Source organism: Nematolebias whitei, chromosome 10, assembly GCF_014905685.2.
Source record: "Nematolebias whitei isolate Nwh7 chromosome 10, NemWhi1, whole genome shotgun sequence".
In the NCBI taxonomy this organism is placed as follows: Eukaryota; Metazoa; Chordata; class Actinopteri; order Cyprinodontiformes; family Rivulidae; genus Nematolebias; species Nematolebias whitei.
In genome coordinates this window covers 31,886,487-31,903,444 of record NC_056507.1, presented here as the reverse complement: position 1 = coordinate 31,903,444, position 16,958 = coordinate 31,886,487, and the positions used below count along the sequence as shown (strand labels likewise).

Here is a 16,958-nt window from a genome sequence, read left to right as displayed (position 1 = left end):
AGAGGTTAAAGCCCACAGATCCGCTGTAATCAGCCTGTAGCACATAATCATACAAACTGTTAAACAGACAAGGCTTTGTCTTGATTATTCTGTTGTGTTTTAAACTGGCACATTGTTGATGACGAACCTTCACTCTGTGTATGAAGGTTTGTGCATGTTTGCACAACATGAAGCCATCAGTAAGTGATGAAACAGCTTTCATGCTTTCTACACAGGGGAGCCGGCTTTAGCCAAACTAACATATGGTCGTTTGGCCAGAGTGGAAGGATTGTTCATTAGTCAAATGGCTGGCCAAACACTGTCCCCCGTCCTGTTGTAATAAAAAAAAGAAGTAGTCTGTGCTCCCCTTTGTTTTCTAGCAGGAACTAGTGCAAAGTAAAAATGCCAAACACTCCTCTGCAGACAAAGGCCACTGTCACCATTGTCCAGGTCAACGTAGAGACCAGGGAGGTTCAGAAGAATTTCAGCGTGAATCAAAAGACACACCTTTAGATTTGACGAGCATCTGAAGAATGTAAAAACTGTTTGCTTTTATGTTGTTCTAAGTATGTTTTTTTTTAATTATCTTGTTTCCATGTTTGCTTTTAAATTACCTTCTTTGTTTAGTCCACTAAAAATAAAAGGCAATAATTTTCTTCTATAAATTGTAATAAAACAACTGCCCTGACCTCAACAGTTTTTAATAACATGTTGAATAGTCAACAAAGTCCATGCTCAATAATCCAGGTATAAAATCCAAAATTTTTCAGTCAGGTCATCTGGACAGTTTCTTTTTTTGTGCTGAAACGTTTCGCCTTTGATCCAGAAGGCTTCATCAGTCAAAGAAACAAACAACAACACTGATTCTTCCTCCAACAGCTTACTCCAAAGTGGAACAAACCAGTTCTGAAAAAAAAGAAACTGTCAGTCAGATGACCTGACTGAAAAATGTTGGATTTTATACCTGGATTATTGAGCATGGACTTTGTTGTTTTCAATCAGTTTGACAAGACTGTCAACAAGGAAGAGGGCCGGCAATGGAGGAGGGGGCGTACCAAAGAGACCATCTTATCACAAGCAGAACTGGTTTGTTCCACTTTGGAGTAAGCTGTTGGAGGAAGAATCAGTTTTGTTGTGCGTTTCCTTGACTGATGAAGCCTTCTGGATCGAAGGCGATACGTTTCAACACAAAAAAAGAAACTGTCCAGATGACCTGACTGAAAAATGTTGGATGTTGAATAGTCATTTTATTATATAAGTATTTCAATTTTCTATTTTTTTAACGTTATAAAAATTGTACTTCAGCTGCTTTACAAGTTTCATGTTTTTCTTTATTGTGCTAAAACAGTTAGAAAGTTACAATCTGCATACAGCAGCTGACTCAGGCTTCATCATCATGCTCCTCTTTCTCAGTCTGTGTGTCGTTTTCATGAAATCCTTCTTTAACTTTTATTGGTGTTACAAACACACCAGTTACTCAGTTAATACCATCCCTTTACAGTCAGTTTTTAAACTAAAAATTTCCTAAGACAACCCACCCCAGGTGTTCAGGCTTCAGTTCTGGGACCTGTTTGAATTTTCTGCTCTTTACCAACCTGTTGGGATCAATGCTCACAACGTGCACTTGGTCACCACAGCTCAACTCTGCAAGTCTTTCTTGAGCTTCACAACTTCCCTGTAAACTCACTTCTTCATAGTGGCTTATCTACTTGTTCGCTGGTCGCCACAGCTCATAAATCGTAACAGCCGATTCTACAGATATTGGAGTTGATTTGTTGTGATAGTGGCTGAGACTTATCCCCGTCTCATACTCTGCACAACAGAACTAACAACTCAAGAGGTTTTGTGTTTTGTTGTTTATCATGGACTGCTAGTTTAATTGAATGCATACATTTTTCATCTGCTTTTAACTTTTTGTCTGTTTTAATAAGGGATCTTTTTTGTTTTCTAAAAAAATATATAAAATTTTTGTTTTTAGTATTAACCCTTTGTTTTATTTACTTGATGTCGTCTTGATGGTAGAGTTTAATAAATTAGTGACTGTTAAAATAAATGCTATGGCTAATAAAGTATAATAACTTTATTACAAAACTTGTGGAATAGCCTGCTAAAAGCACAACACTACAAGAAGGCAGATTAACATGTGCAGGGAAACATATCCTTCTGCTGTGTAATTATGAAGAATATCGGTTTAAATTGGGTTATAACTCATTTTTGTGGAAATCCCCAAAGGTGATGTTTTATCCTCCAGAGCGCCATGTGGGAAAAGCCCCAGCAGCTGTGCAGAAGTGTTTATGTGTTCATTGTGTGCTGCTATCACATGCCCTCACTACCAGACAACCAACAGACTAAGAGCTGGAGCTGCAGGGGATCAATGCATCATTGGCCCCACGCTCGGGTATCGATCCTCCTCTGTGCAGCCAGTTTGTATCCTCACTTAGCCAGATAACGGTGGTGAAGCAATTAAATAAAGTCTGTTCTTGTGTTCAGTAGAGGCTAAATTCTGCTTATCTTCTCCATAGATACTCTTCTGAAGTTAAATATCAAGAAGTTATCAGTGCTGTTCCTGCTTGGCCAATCTTTCTAACCTCTGGAGCTGGAGAATCAATTTAGCTGCAGGAGTCCTAACAGCAGTTAGCACTGAGCTAACAGCTGGATGTGTGCCCAGTTGGGATGTCAGGAATGTGGCCTGCAGCGATGTCGACAACACATGGTCTGCCCTGTTTCTGACTGTGCATTTGTTCGCCGTGGGACTTTTCCCTGATTAATCACCCTGTTGTTCAGGAGTGTATCAGCTGCCTGGTCAGACGGTTTCTGCTCTCTGGGATGAGTACGATGTCTATCCAAAGGGGTTGAAGAACTCTCAGGCTCGGACAAAGACTGCTTTAGATTTACAGCACACAGAAGCAATTAGATTAAATAAAGTCTAGTCATTTTGTGGACCGCTTTTCATGCTGAACTTTTAAACTAAGTTCATCTTTTAAAATTATGTACATTTAGCATTCGTGGTCAAATCTCTAAACTAACATTAAGTGTGATCGCTCTCAATCTTGTGAGACCTCACAAGATTAGAGTGTACTTAGAGTACGTGTTTGGGATTATTTTAACCCTAAACCACAGCAAGATTCAGCCTGATATCTATAAAAATTACTGCATTACAACTTTTACTCTTCTTTTCTAAGAATGGTTAGCCATCTTGATTTGGTTCGACTCCAAAGGTTTATGGGTTGTAGATGTACATTAAAGGATTTCTTTTTGAGTTTCACTAAAATCTGTCCAGCAGTTCATAAGATATTTTGCTAACACACCTGCAGGGTTAAGTCCAGCAATTGATAATAATAAAAAGATTCAATAAATTTTTGCTATTGGAGCAAATAAGCCTTTTTAAAATTATATTCTACCGTATTTTCCGCCGTACACATCACGCCGCCCTAAAAGTCGCATCAGTCCAAATATGTCTAATAAAGAGGGAAAATCCATAAATACCTCGCTTTGCCGTATACGTTGCAGCTATTATATGTCACTGCTGACGCGTCGCGTTTGTTACGTGTCACCACTGACAACCCAGAAATGTGGGCCGGTGTTGTGCCAAAAATCGATTGGCTGCCATTTGGCGGCCGCGACAGTGTGCACGGGAGGACTTTAACAAGAATTTAACAAGAATAACACCTAAAAACAATTATTTGTTTGTTCAACTTTATAGTAAAGGTGTGTCTCAGTTGAACTTTTACTTAATAAATGCACTTTAATGATCAAATTAGCTGCATTTCGCCGGGGCGGAGCAGCGAAATGAAGCTAATTTGACGGTTGTTCCAAGCAGCGAGCAGAATGAAGGTGGGAGGCTATGGCAAGCCGATTGTGTCATCAATAGCCACTTTTACCTATTACATGACACAATAGCATGCCATACTGCTTGAGTGTCATCAATGGCTGAAAATGGTAGTGTTCAATATTTCAGTCAGAATGAATTAAAACGGTCATATCTCAGCTAAAAATTAGTTTATAAATATGGAAAAAATCTATAAATGAGTCACTTCGTCGTTTAAGTCACAGGACGTGCAAATTATGCAAAAAAACACGACTTATAGGGTGAAAAATACGGTAATTGTAAAATTTCATTTAGCCAAGCTAACCTGCAGATAAACTAATTATAGTTTCCCACTTAAGCCTTTAACCAGGACTAGGACCTTTGCAAAAGGTTGTCAGTTTCCTGAACTTCCTGACCCATTAGTGCCTCTGCTCTGCCCACTCCCACCCACACACTCATTTACTGGGTTGCCTTTGAGCTTCTTCAGTACACTTTCTCTTTGCAGTTGTTCCTTTTTGTTTGGAAACTACATGCCTTCTCCAAGCATCCAAAGCCACAACTGATCTGTATTCACTACACTTCAAAGCTCCACAGTGAGACAGCACAGCCCTGGGCTCATTCTACCCTAATTGGAGGTTCATTAAGGGACATGGAGCGCCTCAAGGGGACCCAATTCGTTACCAGAGGATTTTGGAGAGTGTTTACTTGGCTGTGGCTAATTTAGGAAGTTGTAGAGACATATGAAAATGAGTTTTTAATTGAGATAAAGGGTGATGCGGCACGTGTGTGTGGTTCCTAGTGTCATTGTCAGAGGATATTAACGCATGCTGAGCTATGGAGAAGCAGACACCTGCTCCAACTGAAAGCCTGGGACCAGTGGAACCATCCCCCCAGGGTTCAATTACAGGTGATCGTTAGAGGGTAAATGACATTTAAGCAGGTCAAGTTTCAGCTCTTACAATTTCAAGAGGATTTCGGTGGTAATGATTATTTGTTATGTGGGCCCACGTTCATGATGAAGTGAACTGGTTGATTGTGTGGAAGGTGGGTGGTGGCGACGGTTTGGCGAGGAACAGGCAAAGTGTCCTTGTTATGATCTATTAGTCTGGGGGGGTTAGTGGAGCAGGGGCATATGAATGCACTTCATTAATCATTCAGAAAGGGACAGTTTCAAGGGAAACCTCCAAGGATGTGCTATTTATACATGAAGGACATTTTTTTTTAGATCTTTATCTTTCTATGCATCACCTGCCGCCAAAGCCAAGGTTAGAACAATAATGTTTTTGCCCATGTCTATACGGGTGTTTGTGTTCTTTTTAAAGAAAGCTTTCAGAAAGTAAGCACTGGAATGGCATTTACAACTGAGTAACTTTTTGAGTCAACCTGGTTCAAACTGCAGCAATGCATTTTTAGCTCACACAAAAATGTCCATAACTGATTACAGATTTCAGACGTTGAGCTAAAATTTGGAAAAAATAAATTGTGAAAGTAGTTGGGACCTGTCCTCAACTTGTACTCTCATTGCTAACTGATTGCACAAGATCAGTGATCCAAACTTTACCATTAACTATTGGAATCAACGGTCTGTTCGTTAGAGAAATACCTTTCGAAACAATGAGCGGATATTAATCAAACTTTCTGCGAGTAATCAGTGGATGTACTGTACAACCACAACTGTCTGTTTGTAGTCAGCACAATTCAAGATGGCTGCCACAACTAACTGACCTTAAAAACACAAGCATGACTATAAATCAACCAATTTTACAGATACTGATCTCAAATTTGGTGTGTTAGTGGCAAAGCGTTGTCCCCAACACATACAGTGCATCAATTGCTAAACTTTGAGTAACATTTTTGCTGAAAACCTTAGCATAAACTGATAGCATCAACCCTGTTTATATGCCAGAAAAGTATCTTACAAACCACAGGACAATTTTTATGAAACTCTCAGAGAATCGCCAATGGGTGTACATCCAGTCGACCAACTATTGGAGTCGACCCGATTTGAGATGAATCCCACAAATATTCAACCTTAGTCTACATAAATTTGCTAAAATTAATGAACGCTAAAGATTTGGAACTAAAATTTGGCGTGTAAATAGCTGAGAGTCATTCACAACATACTGTATACTCAAAGCTCTAACCTATCACACAAGATATTGCAGCATGGCATGAGAATGCAAATAATGGTATTTTCAAGGTTTTATCAAAATTGTCAAATGGTGAAAAATGTTGGTATAAAAGGCAGAGGGTACTATGCATTCCTTTATGGCATGCTAGGTCTTTAATCTTTTTAATTGGAGTTAGTTGACACAACCATGATGGCTGAACATATAGATGCAAACCAAACAGAGCTCTTCTTGTCTACATGAAACATTTGAAAAAGGCTTGAAGCAACGTTTCACAATTCCCTGTTCTCACGCTGAGAAAAATGTAGGTCGAATGGGTCTGTCCTCATTACACGGCTCTGACTCCTGTCTGTATTATAAAGTTGATTTGGGTTCGTGGCTCTCATTAATCCACTATCAAACTCCGCTGTGTTGAGCTCCACAGCCCAAGCTGGTTGAATAAGAATAAACAAAGGGATCTCAGAGGCGTGTGGTGTTTAATGATGCCAGCAGAAGACGCAGCAGATGCAGATGGAGTTGGCTTTTACAGGATACCCCAGGGCAACGACTGCCAGTTAAACTGTCATACCAGTGACATACAGTATTTTCCTTTAAGAAAACACTTGTGCGATTGTCTTTAGTGTTCCCTACTTCTTTATGTGATGCTTGATTTTAATGTCGGCTTTTTTGTCAGCTTATCCAAACACAACCTCACCCCAGGATAATCTGCTTTAAATCTAGCAGTGCTCTGTGAGTTGTTGCAAGGTTGCCGTACCTCGGGTGTAAACCTTGTTACCCTTGTCAAGATAAACTCTGCAGAATATTCCAAGTCTCAGCAGTCTGATCTCTATGGCTGGGCTGTGATCGATGAGGGCCTGCAGTCCTGTGGGAGTCATGGGAAAGAACGGTTTGTTTACTCTGCACTTTCTTCCATGGCAGTTTGATTTATACAGCGCCAGTTTGCACCTTGTTATTTGGAGCCTGGCTAGGCAAGTACATTACTACCCATCTGATTCTTAAGCAATGAATTTTAATGCACAAAAGAAAATTGGTTCCATATCTGACAGCTGGTTTGACCCTGAGATGAAAGTGCAGGGTAAAGAAAAAGAACGAGGCTGTAAAAGAGATCAGACGTTTCGTTTGGGGCTATAAGAGGTGAGCGCTTTTTTGAGGGGTTCTCCAGCCATTGGCCATGCTTCATGAAATACAGTGTGTGCTCTTAGCTTCTCAGGATTGACAGTGGGGAGCTGTCAGGATGAGAACAGTCCATTGATACTGCTTTCTGTGAGATGGTAATATATGCAAATCTCAATTAAAACCTACTGTGACCTCATTAGGCCTTTCAGTTAGGTCGAGGAAAAGGTGGCGTTAATTAAAATCCATCCCAGACATTGAGGTGGTTGCTAGCTCTCAGAGCACCAATCTGAGGGTAATCAATACTTAAGCACGTCATTATGAATTACAGAAAGTATTTAACCATCCCTCTAAATCACTTTTCTCAGTCATGGTATGAAAAGACAAAAGGAAAGTAATAGCTCCTATTATGTTTTTAATAATTCCCACTGGAGACAAAGATGGTCTTTGTATCTTTAGCATTGCCCAATTTCCTTGTCAAAGTAACTTGAACAAGATTGCGATGAGACAAAAAAGCTTTCTCTGTAACTCACACATCATGGTTAGGAGCAGAATATAAAAAAATAATCCAATGCAAGCATGAAATGGTAAAATACAAATACTATAAATCAGAAAACAATAAAGCTTTTGTTCTTGTATGTTTAGTCAAACAATTCTTCTTCACTGAATAACTCAAAGAGCATCTGAATGTTTGTGCCAGGCAGGCAGGAGTCCTTCACCTGAGCTTATTGTGTGCAGAAGAAAAAGGATGAACAGGTCAAAGTGGAGTCACATCTGAGTGACAGCAGAGCCGCTTTGGAAACAAACAGGAATCAAACCTGGCATTGATCATAACCCAGGGTTCATCCCTGCCCCGGAGAGACGGAGAGATTACTGAGGAGTCCATTAAGAACTGGCGCGGCTGCCCAGTTATTATAAGATTACATCGCATGGATGTCTGCCAAGTACAGACAAAAGAAACTAGGATACATTCTAAGGTTGTTGATCAGCGTGTACAGTAGTTGTTAAAACTGTTTACAATTCCGATGAGAAATCACTTTTTAATCTGCTTGCTACCAAGTCTCAGTCCTTGCTGACTCTATGAAAAAGCAAATTATTAATCAGTCGTACAAAGCAGGGAGCGCTGGCTCATTTGGGCCAGATAATTAATTTCTTTCCTTCAGTGACACTGCAATTAGAGCTGCCCCACCGACTGACAGTGTTTGCTGCACATAAAGAAACATTTTTTGACAGTTTCAGTCCTCCGAGTGGGAAAAACTGGATCGTTTGCAGCTGGTAAGGTTAAAAGTGGCTTCAGTAAATTTTTGTGGTGCACAGTATGCTGTATAATTTGATTAAAATGCTCACTGAAACAATAAAATGACTAACACAAAATGCAAAAATTTGTAGACAAAAAATGACTGAATGCTACAAACACATTTTGTGTTGCACAGTAGTACTTTGTATTTTGCAGCTGCTTTCAGTCAAACACAGGTAAAATATGCAACTTTATAGTAAGTTTTAACTTGGAAAAAATATTGGCTTGCCATTAGATAGCTTTTGAATTCTTGTTTCAGTGGTTGCTTGGTAAATATTCCACAATACAAATCAATAGATGGGTGGTTGAGAGACTAGAAGAATTGTGTAAAACAATGATAAAATACTCTGTACGTTTTACTCCAAATTAAATGGAATGCCAGCAGAACTCTAAACTGACTGGTTACAAAAATAACCTAATAAATAGTAGCTACCAAATGTTTGGCACTCTTAGTAAACCTGACCGCATGATGGCATTTACTTAAACAATTTCTACATAGCATCTCTGAATCTAAATGGTTGGACTCTGAATTTGCAGTTTTGTTTTTGTACAGACACAATTTTTAAGAACATCTGAAACCACTGTCAGTGAACACAGCTGGTAAAATGCAAAATAACACTTTGCAATGCAAAGAAACTAGTGTATATGTGGACAAGATGCAGAAACTCTGCTTCTCCTTCTGGGCTTGTGGGAATACTGTCTTTTGAACCTTCTGTTTGAACCCAGAAATTGAAATTCATAACTAACGTATCCTTTGGGCTTTAATAGAAGGACAGCTCTCAGTTCAAAAGCCAGCATTTGTGATGTTACACTGGGGGTGGTGGGGGAAATCTGCACATCTGTGAGGCAATCATTAATGCAAAATGACATAAACAGTGTTTGGAGAAGCATATGCTGCCTGCCTGTCAAGCAACTGCTTCAAACTGGACCTTGTTCATTTCAGCAAGACAAACTACATGCAGCAAATATTACACGAACATGAACCCCGGTCCGGGGGCCTTTCTGGGTGGAGTTTGCTTGTTCTCTCCGTGCATGTGTGGGTTTTCTCCGGTTTCCTCCCACAGACCAAAAACATGCATGTTAGACTGATTGGTAACTCTAAATTGTCTCTAGGTGTGAGTGAGAGAGTGAGTGGTTGTTTGTCTCGTTTGTCTCTATGTGTCCCTGTGATGGACTGGAGACCTGTCCAGGGTGTCCCCCGCCCCTTGCGCAGTGATTGCTGGACATGGGCACTGGCGACCCCCATGACCCAAAATGGAATAAGCGGGTAAAGGTAATGGATGGATGGATGGATTAGTTGTGGTGGCCATCTTGAAATGGGTCTCAAATAGTTAATCAATTTCTTAATTTTTCATTGTGAAGTGTACACTGGTTTACTAGATATTTTGCTAACAGTAGTGTTGACTTAAACATTTAATGCCAAAGTTTTAAACAAAGACCTGAAGGGATGGGGATGACTCCTAGCTACAATCATATTAGCTGAAAAATACTTAAAACTGCCTGAAACATGGTCATTTTGGGGGTTTTCGATGATTGATTAGCTGTGGCGGCCATCTTGAATTGAACTGACACCAATAGATAAACAGTTGTTGATGTAAATCTGATAATTACTGTCTGAAAGTTTCATTAAAATCCTTTCAGTGGTTTGTGAGAAATTTTGCCTACAGATAAACAACACAGACAGAGAGGCAACTACTTTTTGCCCCTTTTGTGGCAGCACATGATAATAATCTAGATGCTAAACCGTTCTGTTTGCCGTCTTTAATAACTTTTGTGAATAAAATAAACAGTGACGTTTACCCAAAACTACTGAGCGGCTGACATCTTATACCAAGGAACAATGATTCAAGAGTAGAATATTCAACACAATGATTAAACAGTCATAACTTTTTTAATGGCAACATCCATCATCCTTCCATCCATCCATCCATCCATCCATCCATCATCTTCCACTTGTTCCTGAGTCGGGTCTCGGGGCTGCAGCTTAGGCAGAGAGGCCCAGACTTTCCACAGCTCTTTTAGGATAACTCCAATGTGTTCCCAGGCCAACTGAGAGATGTAGTCTCTCCAGCGTGTCCTGGGTCTTCCCGGTGGTCTCCTCCCAGGGAGCATCCTTACCAGATACCCAAACCACCTCAACTGACTCCTCTCTATGTGGAGGAGCAGCAGCTCTACTCCGAGTCTTTCCCAGATAACTGAACTTCTCACCATATCTCTGAGGGAGAATCCAGCAACCATACAAAAAAAAATAAATCTCATTTTGACTGCTTGTATATGCAAATTTATTCTTTTGGTCACTACCCATAGTTCATGACCATAGGTGAGGGTAGGAACGTAGACCGACTGGTGAACAGAGAGCTTTGCCTTGCAGCTCAGCTCCCTCTTCACCACAATGGACCAGCACAGAGACAGCAATACTGTGGAAGCTGCACCGATGTGTTCGTCAGTCTCCTGCTCCATTCTTCCCTCACTTGTGAACAAAACCCTGAGCTACTTGAACTCCTCCACTTGAAGCAGGAACCCAGAGAGGGCAATCCACTCATTTTGGACAATGGCCTTAGAGTTGAAGGTGCTGATCTTCATCCCTGCTGCTTCACAATTGGCTGTGAACTGCTTCAGTGAGAGATGGGTATCACGGCTAGGGGTGCACCGATAAATCGGCCGGCCGATCGATCGGCCCCGATTTCCTTAATTTGGGGAGATCGGCGATCGGCCGATCTTTAAATGAGAAGCCGATTTTATCCACCGATCTTATCTGCCTCCGGAAAGGTCTGAAAATCAGCTGCTGTCCCCTTTTGCTCCACTGTGAGAGCTCACACACAGGTCACTCGGAGCAGCCATGTCGTCGGTTTGGAAGTTCTACGCTGTAAAAGAAAATGAGCCAAAGATCGCAATTTGCAATTCGTGTAAAGCCGAAGTAAGTCGTGGTGGAGCCACCACCAAAACCTTTAATACAACAAACCTCGTTCGCCATTTAAGAAATCACCACGCCGCCAAGTATGCAATGTTTGAAGAGAGCAACCAAGCTAAGGCTAATGCTAAAGCTAGCGCTAACAAAGAGGCAGTCGGTGGGTCGCTGTTAGCTTTTATGAGCAACGAAGAGAGCAAAGCTACCACGAGGAAAGTGATGGAGTTCATGGCATTAGACAACCAGCCATTTTCAGTCGTTGAGGACAAAGGTTTTAGAAGCTTGATGCAGCACGTGTGCCCACGATATAATATGCCGAGTCGGAAATATTTTTCTGATGTTGCATTACCGGAGTTGTTCAGCCAAGTTTCGAGAGACACCCGCAGCCTGCTAAAAGCTAATACAAATACACTCAGCTTTACAACAGACATCTGGACTTCTGATGTAAGTTTAATGTCCATGTTAAGTTTTACTGCACAGTGGATTGACGAACAGTTCGAACGTCATCAAGTACTCTTAAACTGTAAAGAAATGGCGGGGTCTCACACTGCGGCCAATTTATCAGCAGAGTTTAAGGCGATGCTGAATCACTGGGAAATCGATCATGGAAGAGTTCACGTTGTTTTACGGGATAATGCTCGTAATATGGCCAAAGCGCTGGATGATATCAACCTGAAAAGTTTACCCTGCCTGGCACACACACTGCAACTGGTTGTAAATGAGGGACAGCTGGCGCAGCGCAGCATCACAGACATGGTGGCAACAGGAAGGAGAATTGTTGGACATTTTAAGCATTCATCACTTGCCTATTCCCGACTTTATGACATACAGACACAGTTAGGTCAACCCAGGAAACGATTACAGCAAGACGTTTCAACGAGGTGGAACAGCACAGTCTACATGCTGCAGTCGCTGTTGGAGCAGAGACGTGCTATTGGCGTGTATGCTGCTGAGCATGAGTTACCAGCCACACTCACAGCACACCAGTGGGAGCTACTGGACAATGTGCTCACCATTCTTGCACCTTTTGAGGAACTCACAAAGGAGATTAGCTCATCAACAGCTACAGCAGCAGATGTCATCCCAGCCATCACTGCACTCAAGCGGATTTTGGAGAGGCAAGCGAGCACAGACCGTGGCGTGGGTACAGCCAAAGCTACGTTGCTGGAGGCTGTTGTGAGAAGATTCAGCAACATTGAGCATGAGCCCCTGTACAGCTTGGCCACTGTTCTGGATCCAAGGCAAGTAACTATTAACATTCTATTTTAGCCATAATTACTTTTAGCCTACTACTATATTTCAACAAACATTTAAATTAAATTAAAAATAAAAATTTATTGATTGAAATGCATTTCTTTATTTACATGCAAGTCATAAAAACTGTTAATGTATACAAAACACAATGATTGACCCATCTTTCTTTGTTTATGCAAAACAAGGTACAAGAATCGCTACTTCTCAGCAGAGGTGAAAGATGACGTGAAACTGCTCCTTTTGACCAAACTTGCAGAGGGGGAGACCAGATGCACACCTGCTGCAGGAACATCCTCTGAAGTGGGACCTCCTGATATCGATGAACCTGCAGCCAAAAGGCGTAGTCTACTGTTTGCAGCTCACGACGAAATCTTGAAGGAGAACATTGAACAGGAGCAACAGCTGGCCAGCCCTTCAGCTATGCAGGTACAGAACTACCTATCTGAGGTTCCTGTCGAAAGGAGCCAGGACCCATTGGTCTACTGGAAGATCAATGAAAATCGTTTCCCTCATCTTGCTCTACTTGCCCGAACCTATCTCTCTGCCCCATGCACAAGCGTTGAAAGCGAGCGCCTGTTTAGCTTGGCTGGACATGTAGTAGATGAGAAAAGAAGTCGCCTGTCTGGTGACAAAGCAGAAATGCTTTTGTTCATCAAGAAAAACCTGCCACTAATGAAAGTGACTGGAATAAGTCTGTGAGAACTAACTTACCAGTGTTAGTTCTTATTACCCACTGACTTGAAAATGTTACACTTGTTGCATTATCTTTTTTTTTTTTTAAATGTAACAAGTGAAAGAGTTGAAGGAACTGAACATTTTTTTTTAGTTAATTTTATAGTTTTAACAAAAATTGTGTAAACTTCATTTATATTTCAGAATACTACCTCATGACAAGTTAAAACAACAAGTTTGTATTGTTTCTAGGGTATTTTTCAAGGGTATGTTTTACAATAAAATAAGATTGGTAAATTGAAGGTGCATTGTGATCTTGTAACACCTGACACTGTTGCTTATAAAAAAAAATCGGTATCGGCCAAAATCGGAATCGGCAGTTCAGACTTTCAAAAAATCGGTGATCGGTGATCGGCCTGAAAATTGAAATCGGTGCACCCCTAATCACGGCACAATGACGGCAACATTACCACATCATCCGCAAACAGCAGAGACAGAATCCTAAGGCCACCAGGGTCCCTTCAGCTGCACCAAGAAATTCTGTCCATAAAAGTTATGAACAGAATCTGTGACAACAGGCAGTCCTGGTGGAGTCCACCTCCCACCCTGAAGGAGTCTAACTTACGGCTGGCAATGCAAACCAAACTCTTGCACTGCTTGTGTAGGGACTGAATGGCCCCTCGTAACAGATCCACAATCCAATACTCACGGAGCACCCCCCAGAGTGTACCTCGAGGAACACGTTCAAATTCCTTCTCCAAGTCCATGAAACACGTGTACGGCAACAAATTTACAAAAACATATTTTTATTTCCCTGCTTCTTTACTTTTGTTGGATGTAACTGGGACCCTGTGTACACAATTTCGTTCCACCACATGTACCACATGTGGTGTGTCTGACAAATAAAGAACATTGAACTTTATTATTTGATATTTTTAAACAGATTTCACTTGAAAACACAATTTCAAATCAAAGCATTCTTGTTTTATTTCATTTTCACTGTGTCCTACCTTTTTTAGTTACTTCATCTTTGTGCAGGTTCACGGATGCTCAGACATGTTCTAATGCTGTAGAGGTGTTCCTCATTATCCACGAGTGCTTTGAGGACAGACCTTCATCAAGTAAATGTGTTTCTGTCAGGTAGAGGGTTAGCTGACGGGTGCAAGGGGCTCTCGTCTTTCATTACATTAACAAGAAGAAGCTCCAGACTAAAGGTCATCCTCTGATGGTTAATGCATCAGGAAACTCAGTCAGGACTTATGTCCTTAAAATGCTCAGCGATAGACAGGTCATAGTGAAGCCAGGAACACCACCCATCTGGAGCGGCAAAGTGTTTAGTTGCTGTTTATACTTTGGAATAAAATGAGCTGTATTAAATTGTGTTAAAGCTTATAACTTACTTGAGACCACTGAGTTAAGATGTCTGTCTATGTGCTGTGTAGGTTTTCCAGGCAGTACTCTTTTAAAATGCGAGCAGGTCCTTTCACAGTAATATTGTGCACTGTTCTCCTAATGTATATTTAGTATGCCGCAAAATGAGAATACTGTCAGCGTGCAGCAGGATTTATGTGACATGTTTATGTTGCTGGTTTTCAGGGGCAGGGAGAGGCTTCAGCTCGAGGGACAAGCATGGAGGGGGACTGCCTCAGCTGCATCAAGTACCTCATGTTTGTCTTCAATTTTCTCATCTTTGTAAGTATTTCTCAGCTCTTTCTCAGACACTTAATCTGGCTACTACCCTTGAAGTTAGTCTAATGAGTGGAGATGGGCTCCTGCCTGCTCCCAGCCCAGCCAAGCCCAGCCCAACTGACTAATGGACCCACATTTGCATTTCATTAGAAGAGGCAATCTTGATTCTATCAAATTCTCTTTTGATTAAATTTCAGCGTGCTGACACACATCTGAGGCACTCGGTGCCATATGGAGTTTGTGACTGGCACCTGAGTTTATCAGTCTTGATAACACAATCAAGGATAACCCTGTTAGTCTAAAGGGAGGGGGAGGGGGGAGTAAAGAAGGTTTGTCTTTTTTCAGCTTTATTAGGCACGACCAAACCATTTAAAGACTCTGCTCAGTGGTTGTTCGAGGCTGGGTTCATAATGCAACCAGCAGAGCACAGAATGAGCTTACTGGTTAGCATTTCTCACTTGTGTTTTGTGACTTTTTTTTTAATTTTTTATGTCAAATTGGCTACCTGTTCATCCCATTTTCTCATAACTGAGTCTGAGTCCACTTGGGTTTATTTTCTTTTTCATGTGACAGGAAGAGGAGAATTGGGATAGAAATGTTGGAGGCTTGGATCACTTCCCCCTACCTCAATATCCACTTTTCTTAATCACACAAGTCCCCCCATGGTGGTGGCAGATAGGATTTGAGTGAAAGGGAGGATGGGGAAGAATTGAAGCCGAAGCACTGATTTTGTTAGTGTGTTGAGGAGGGGTTTGAAGCAGGGTGAAGATCTCCATTCAAACCCCCACACGAGCATTGTTGTGCCTTTGTTTGCACCCAGTCTTTTGTTTGCCCCTTAATTGTCAGTTCAAATTGTCAGACATCTTTCTTAATATTATTAAAGGCCAGCATTTGTTGAAAGAGTTCATATCACCTGCCTCGATTCATGCCAGAGATTTAAACTAAGATCCTTTTAGGATGAGACTGAGAACGTTAAAGCCATTTTGGTGGAACCTTAAAAATGTCATGCTCAATCTCACGAGATATTATAATTTGTTGGTGCTTAGAGTACGTGTTTTAAATAACTGCCAGCTACTACCACGCACAATTTTAGCTTAACATCTGTAAGATTTTACTGAGGTATAGCCATTTTCTTGTAGACTAAGGTCAATTAGCTGTGGCTGTCATCCTGAATTGGTTTGACTCTAGACGTTAATCAGCTGAAGATCTACATCGAAAATTTGATTTTGGAAAGTTTTAATAAAACGTGTTCAGTGGTTGTGAATTATTTTGCTAGCAAACATATAGTTGATTTAAATAGTTATTGGTAAACACACAATAATTCAGGTAAAAATCCAGCAATGTTCAGTCAGGTCATCTGGACGGTTTCTTTTTTTTATTTCATTTTTTTTTCTGAGACATTTCGTCCTTCATCCAAAGGACTTCTTCAGTCCGATAAGCCACAAATAGAAACCATCTTACAACCAGCAAACTGTTTGTTTGTTTTTTCCACTATGAGAGTGTGGTATTTGTGGGACTCCAGTTTGTTTGTGGCTTCTTGGACTGAAGAAGTCCTTTTGAATGAAGGATGAAAGGTCTGAGCAAAAATAAAAGAAACCATCCAGATGACATGACTGAACATTGTTGAGTTATTGGTAAAGGTTTTAAACACGGATCTTCAATGATCAATTATCATTCCAAATGTATTGTGGAGATCAGTTTCAGCTATTACGGCTCCAAAATTTAGCTCAGCGTGTAAAATTAACTTAATTACAGTAGTCCCTCGCAACTTCTCGGTTCGTTTATTGCAGACTCACTCTATCGCGGTTTTTCAAAGAAAGATTGGACTTGACACACAACTGTCTGACTGATGGATGCAACGCATGATCGGCATGGCATTTTAGCACCTGTATGTAGCCCACACTGCAGAATAAGCTTCCTGTTGCAGCTGATCAACTGATCTCTGTGCAGAGTGGAGAAGTGGGCGTGGCCGAAGGTGCTTGCAGGTGGCAAAGAGCAGAGGAGGCAGAGAGCTGAAATCATGACGTTCTGTCTCTTTTAGAGCATTTAGAGTTTAGAAACATTGTTTAGATTATTGTAAGTGTGGGAAGGGTTTTAAAATGCCTTTAT

At 41.0% G+C, this 16,958-nt stretch overlaps 1 protein-coding gene across 1 annotated transcript in view; it reads left to right on the top strand.

The window, feature by feature from the left end:
- Window positions 1-16,958, top strand: part of LOC119416376 (tetraspanin-18) — a 285,233-nt gene that overhangs the window by 34,534 nt on the left and 233,741 nt on the right. Inside the window, exon 3 of the mRNA XM_037683611.1 lies at window positions 14,757-14,852. Within this exon, the coding sequence (XP_037539539.1) occupies window positions 14,757-14,852 (96 nt within the window). The remainder of the gene's footprint in view (window positions 1-14,756; window positions 14,853-16,958) is intronic.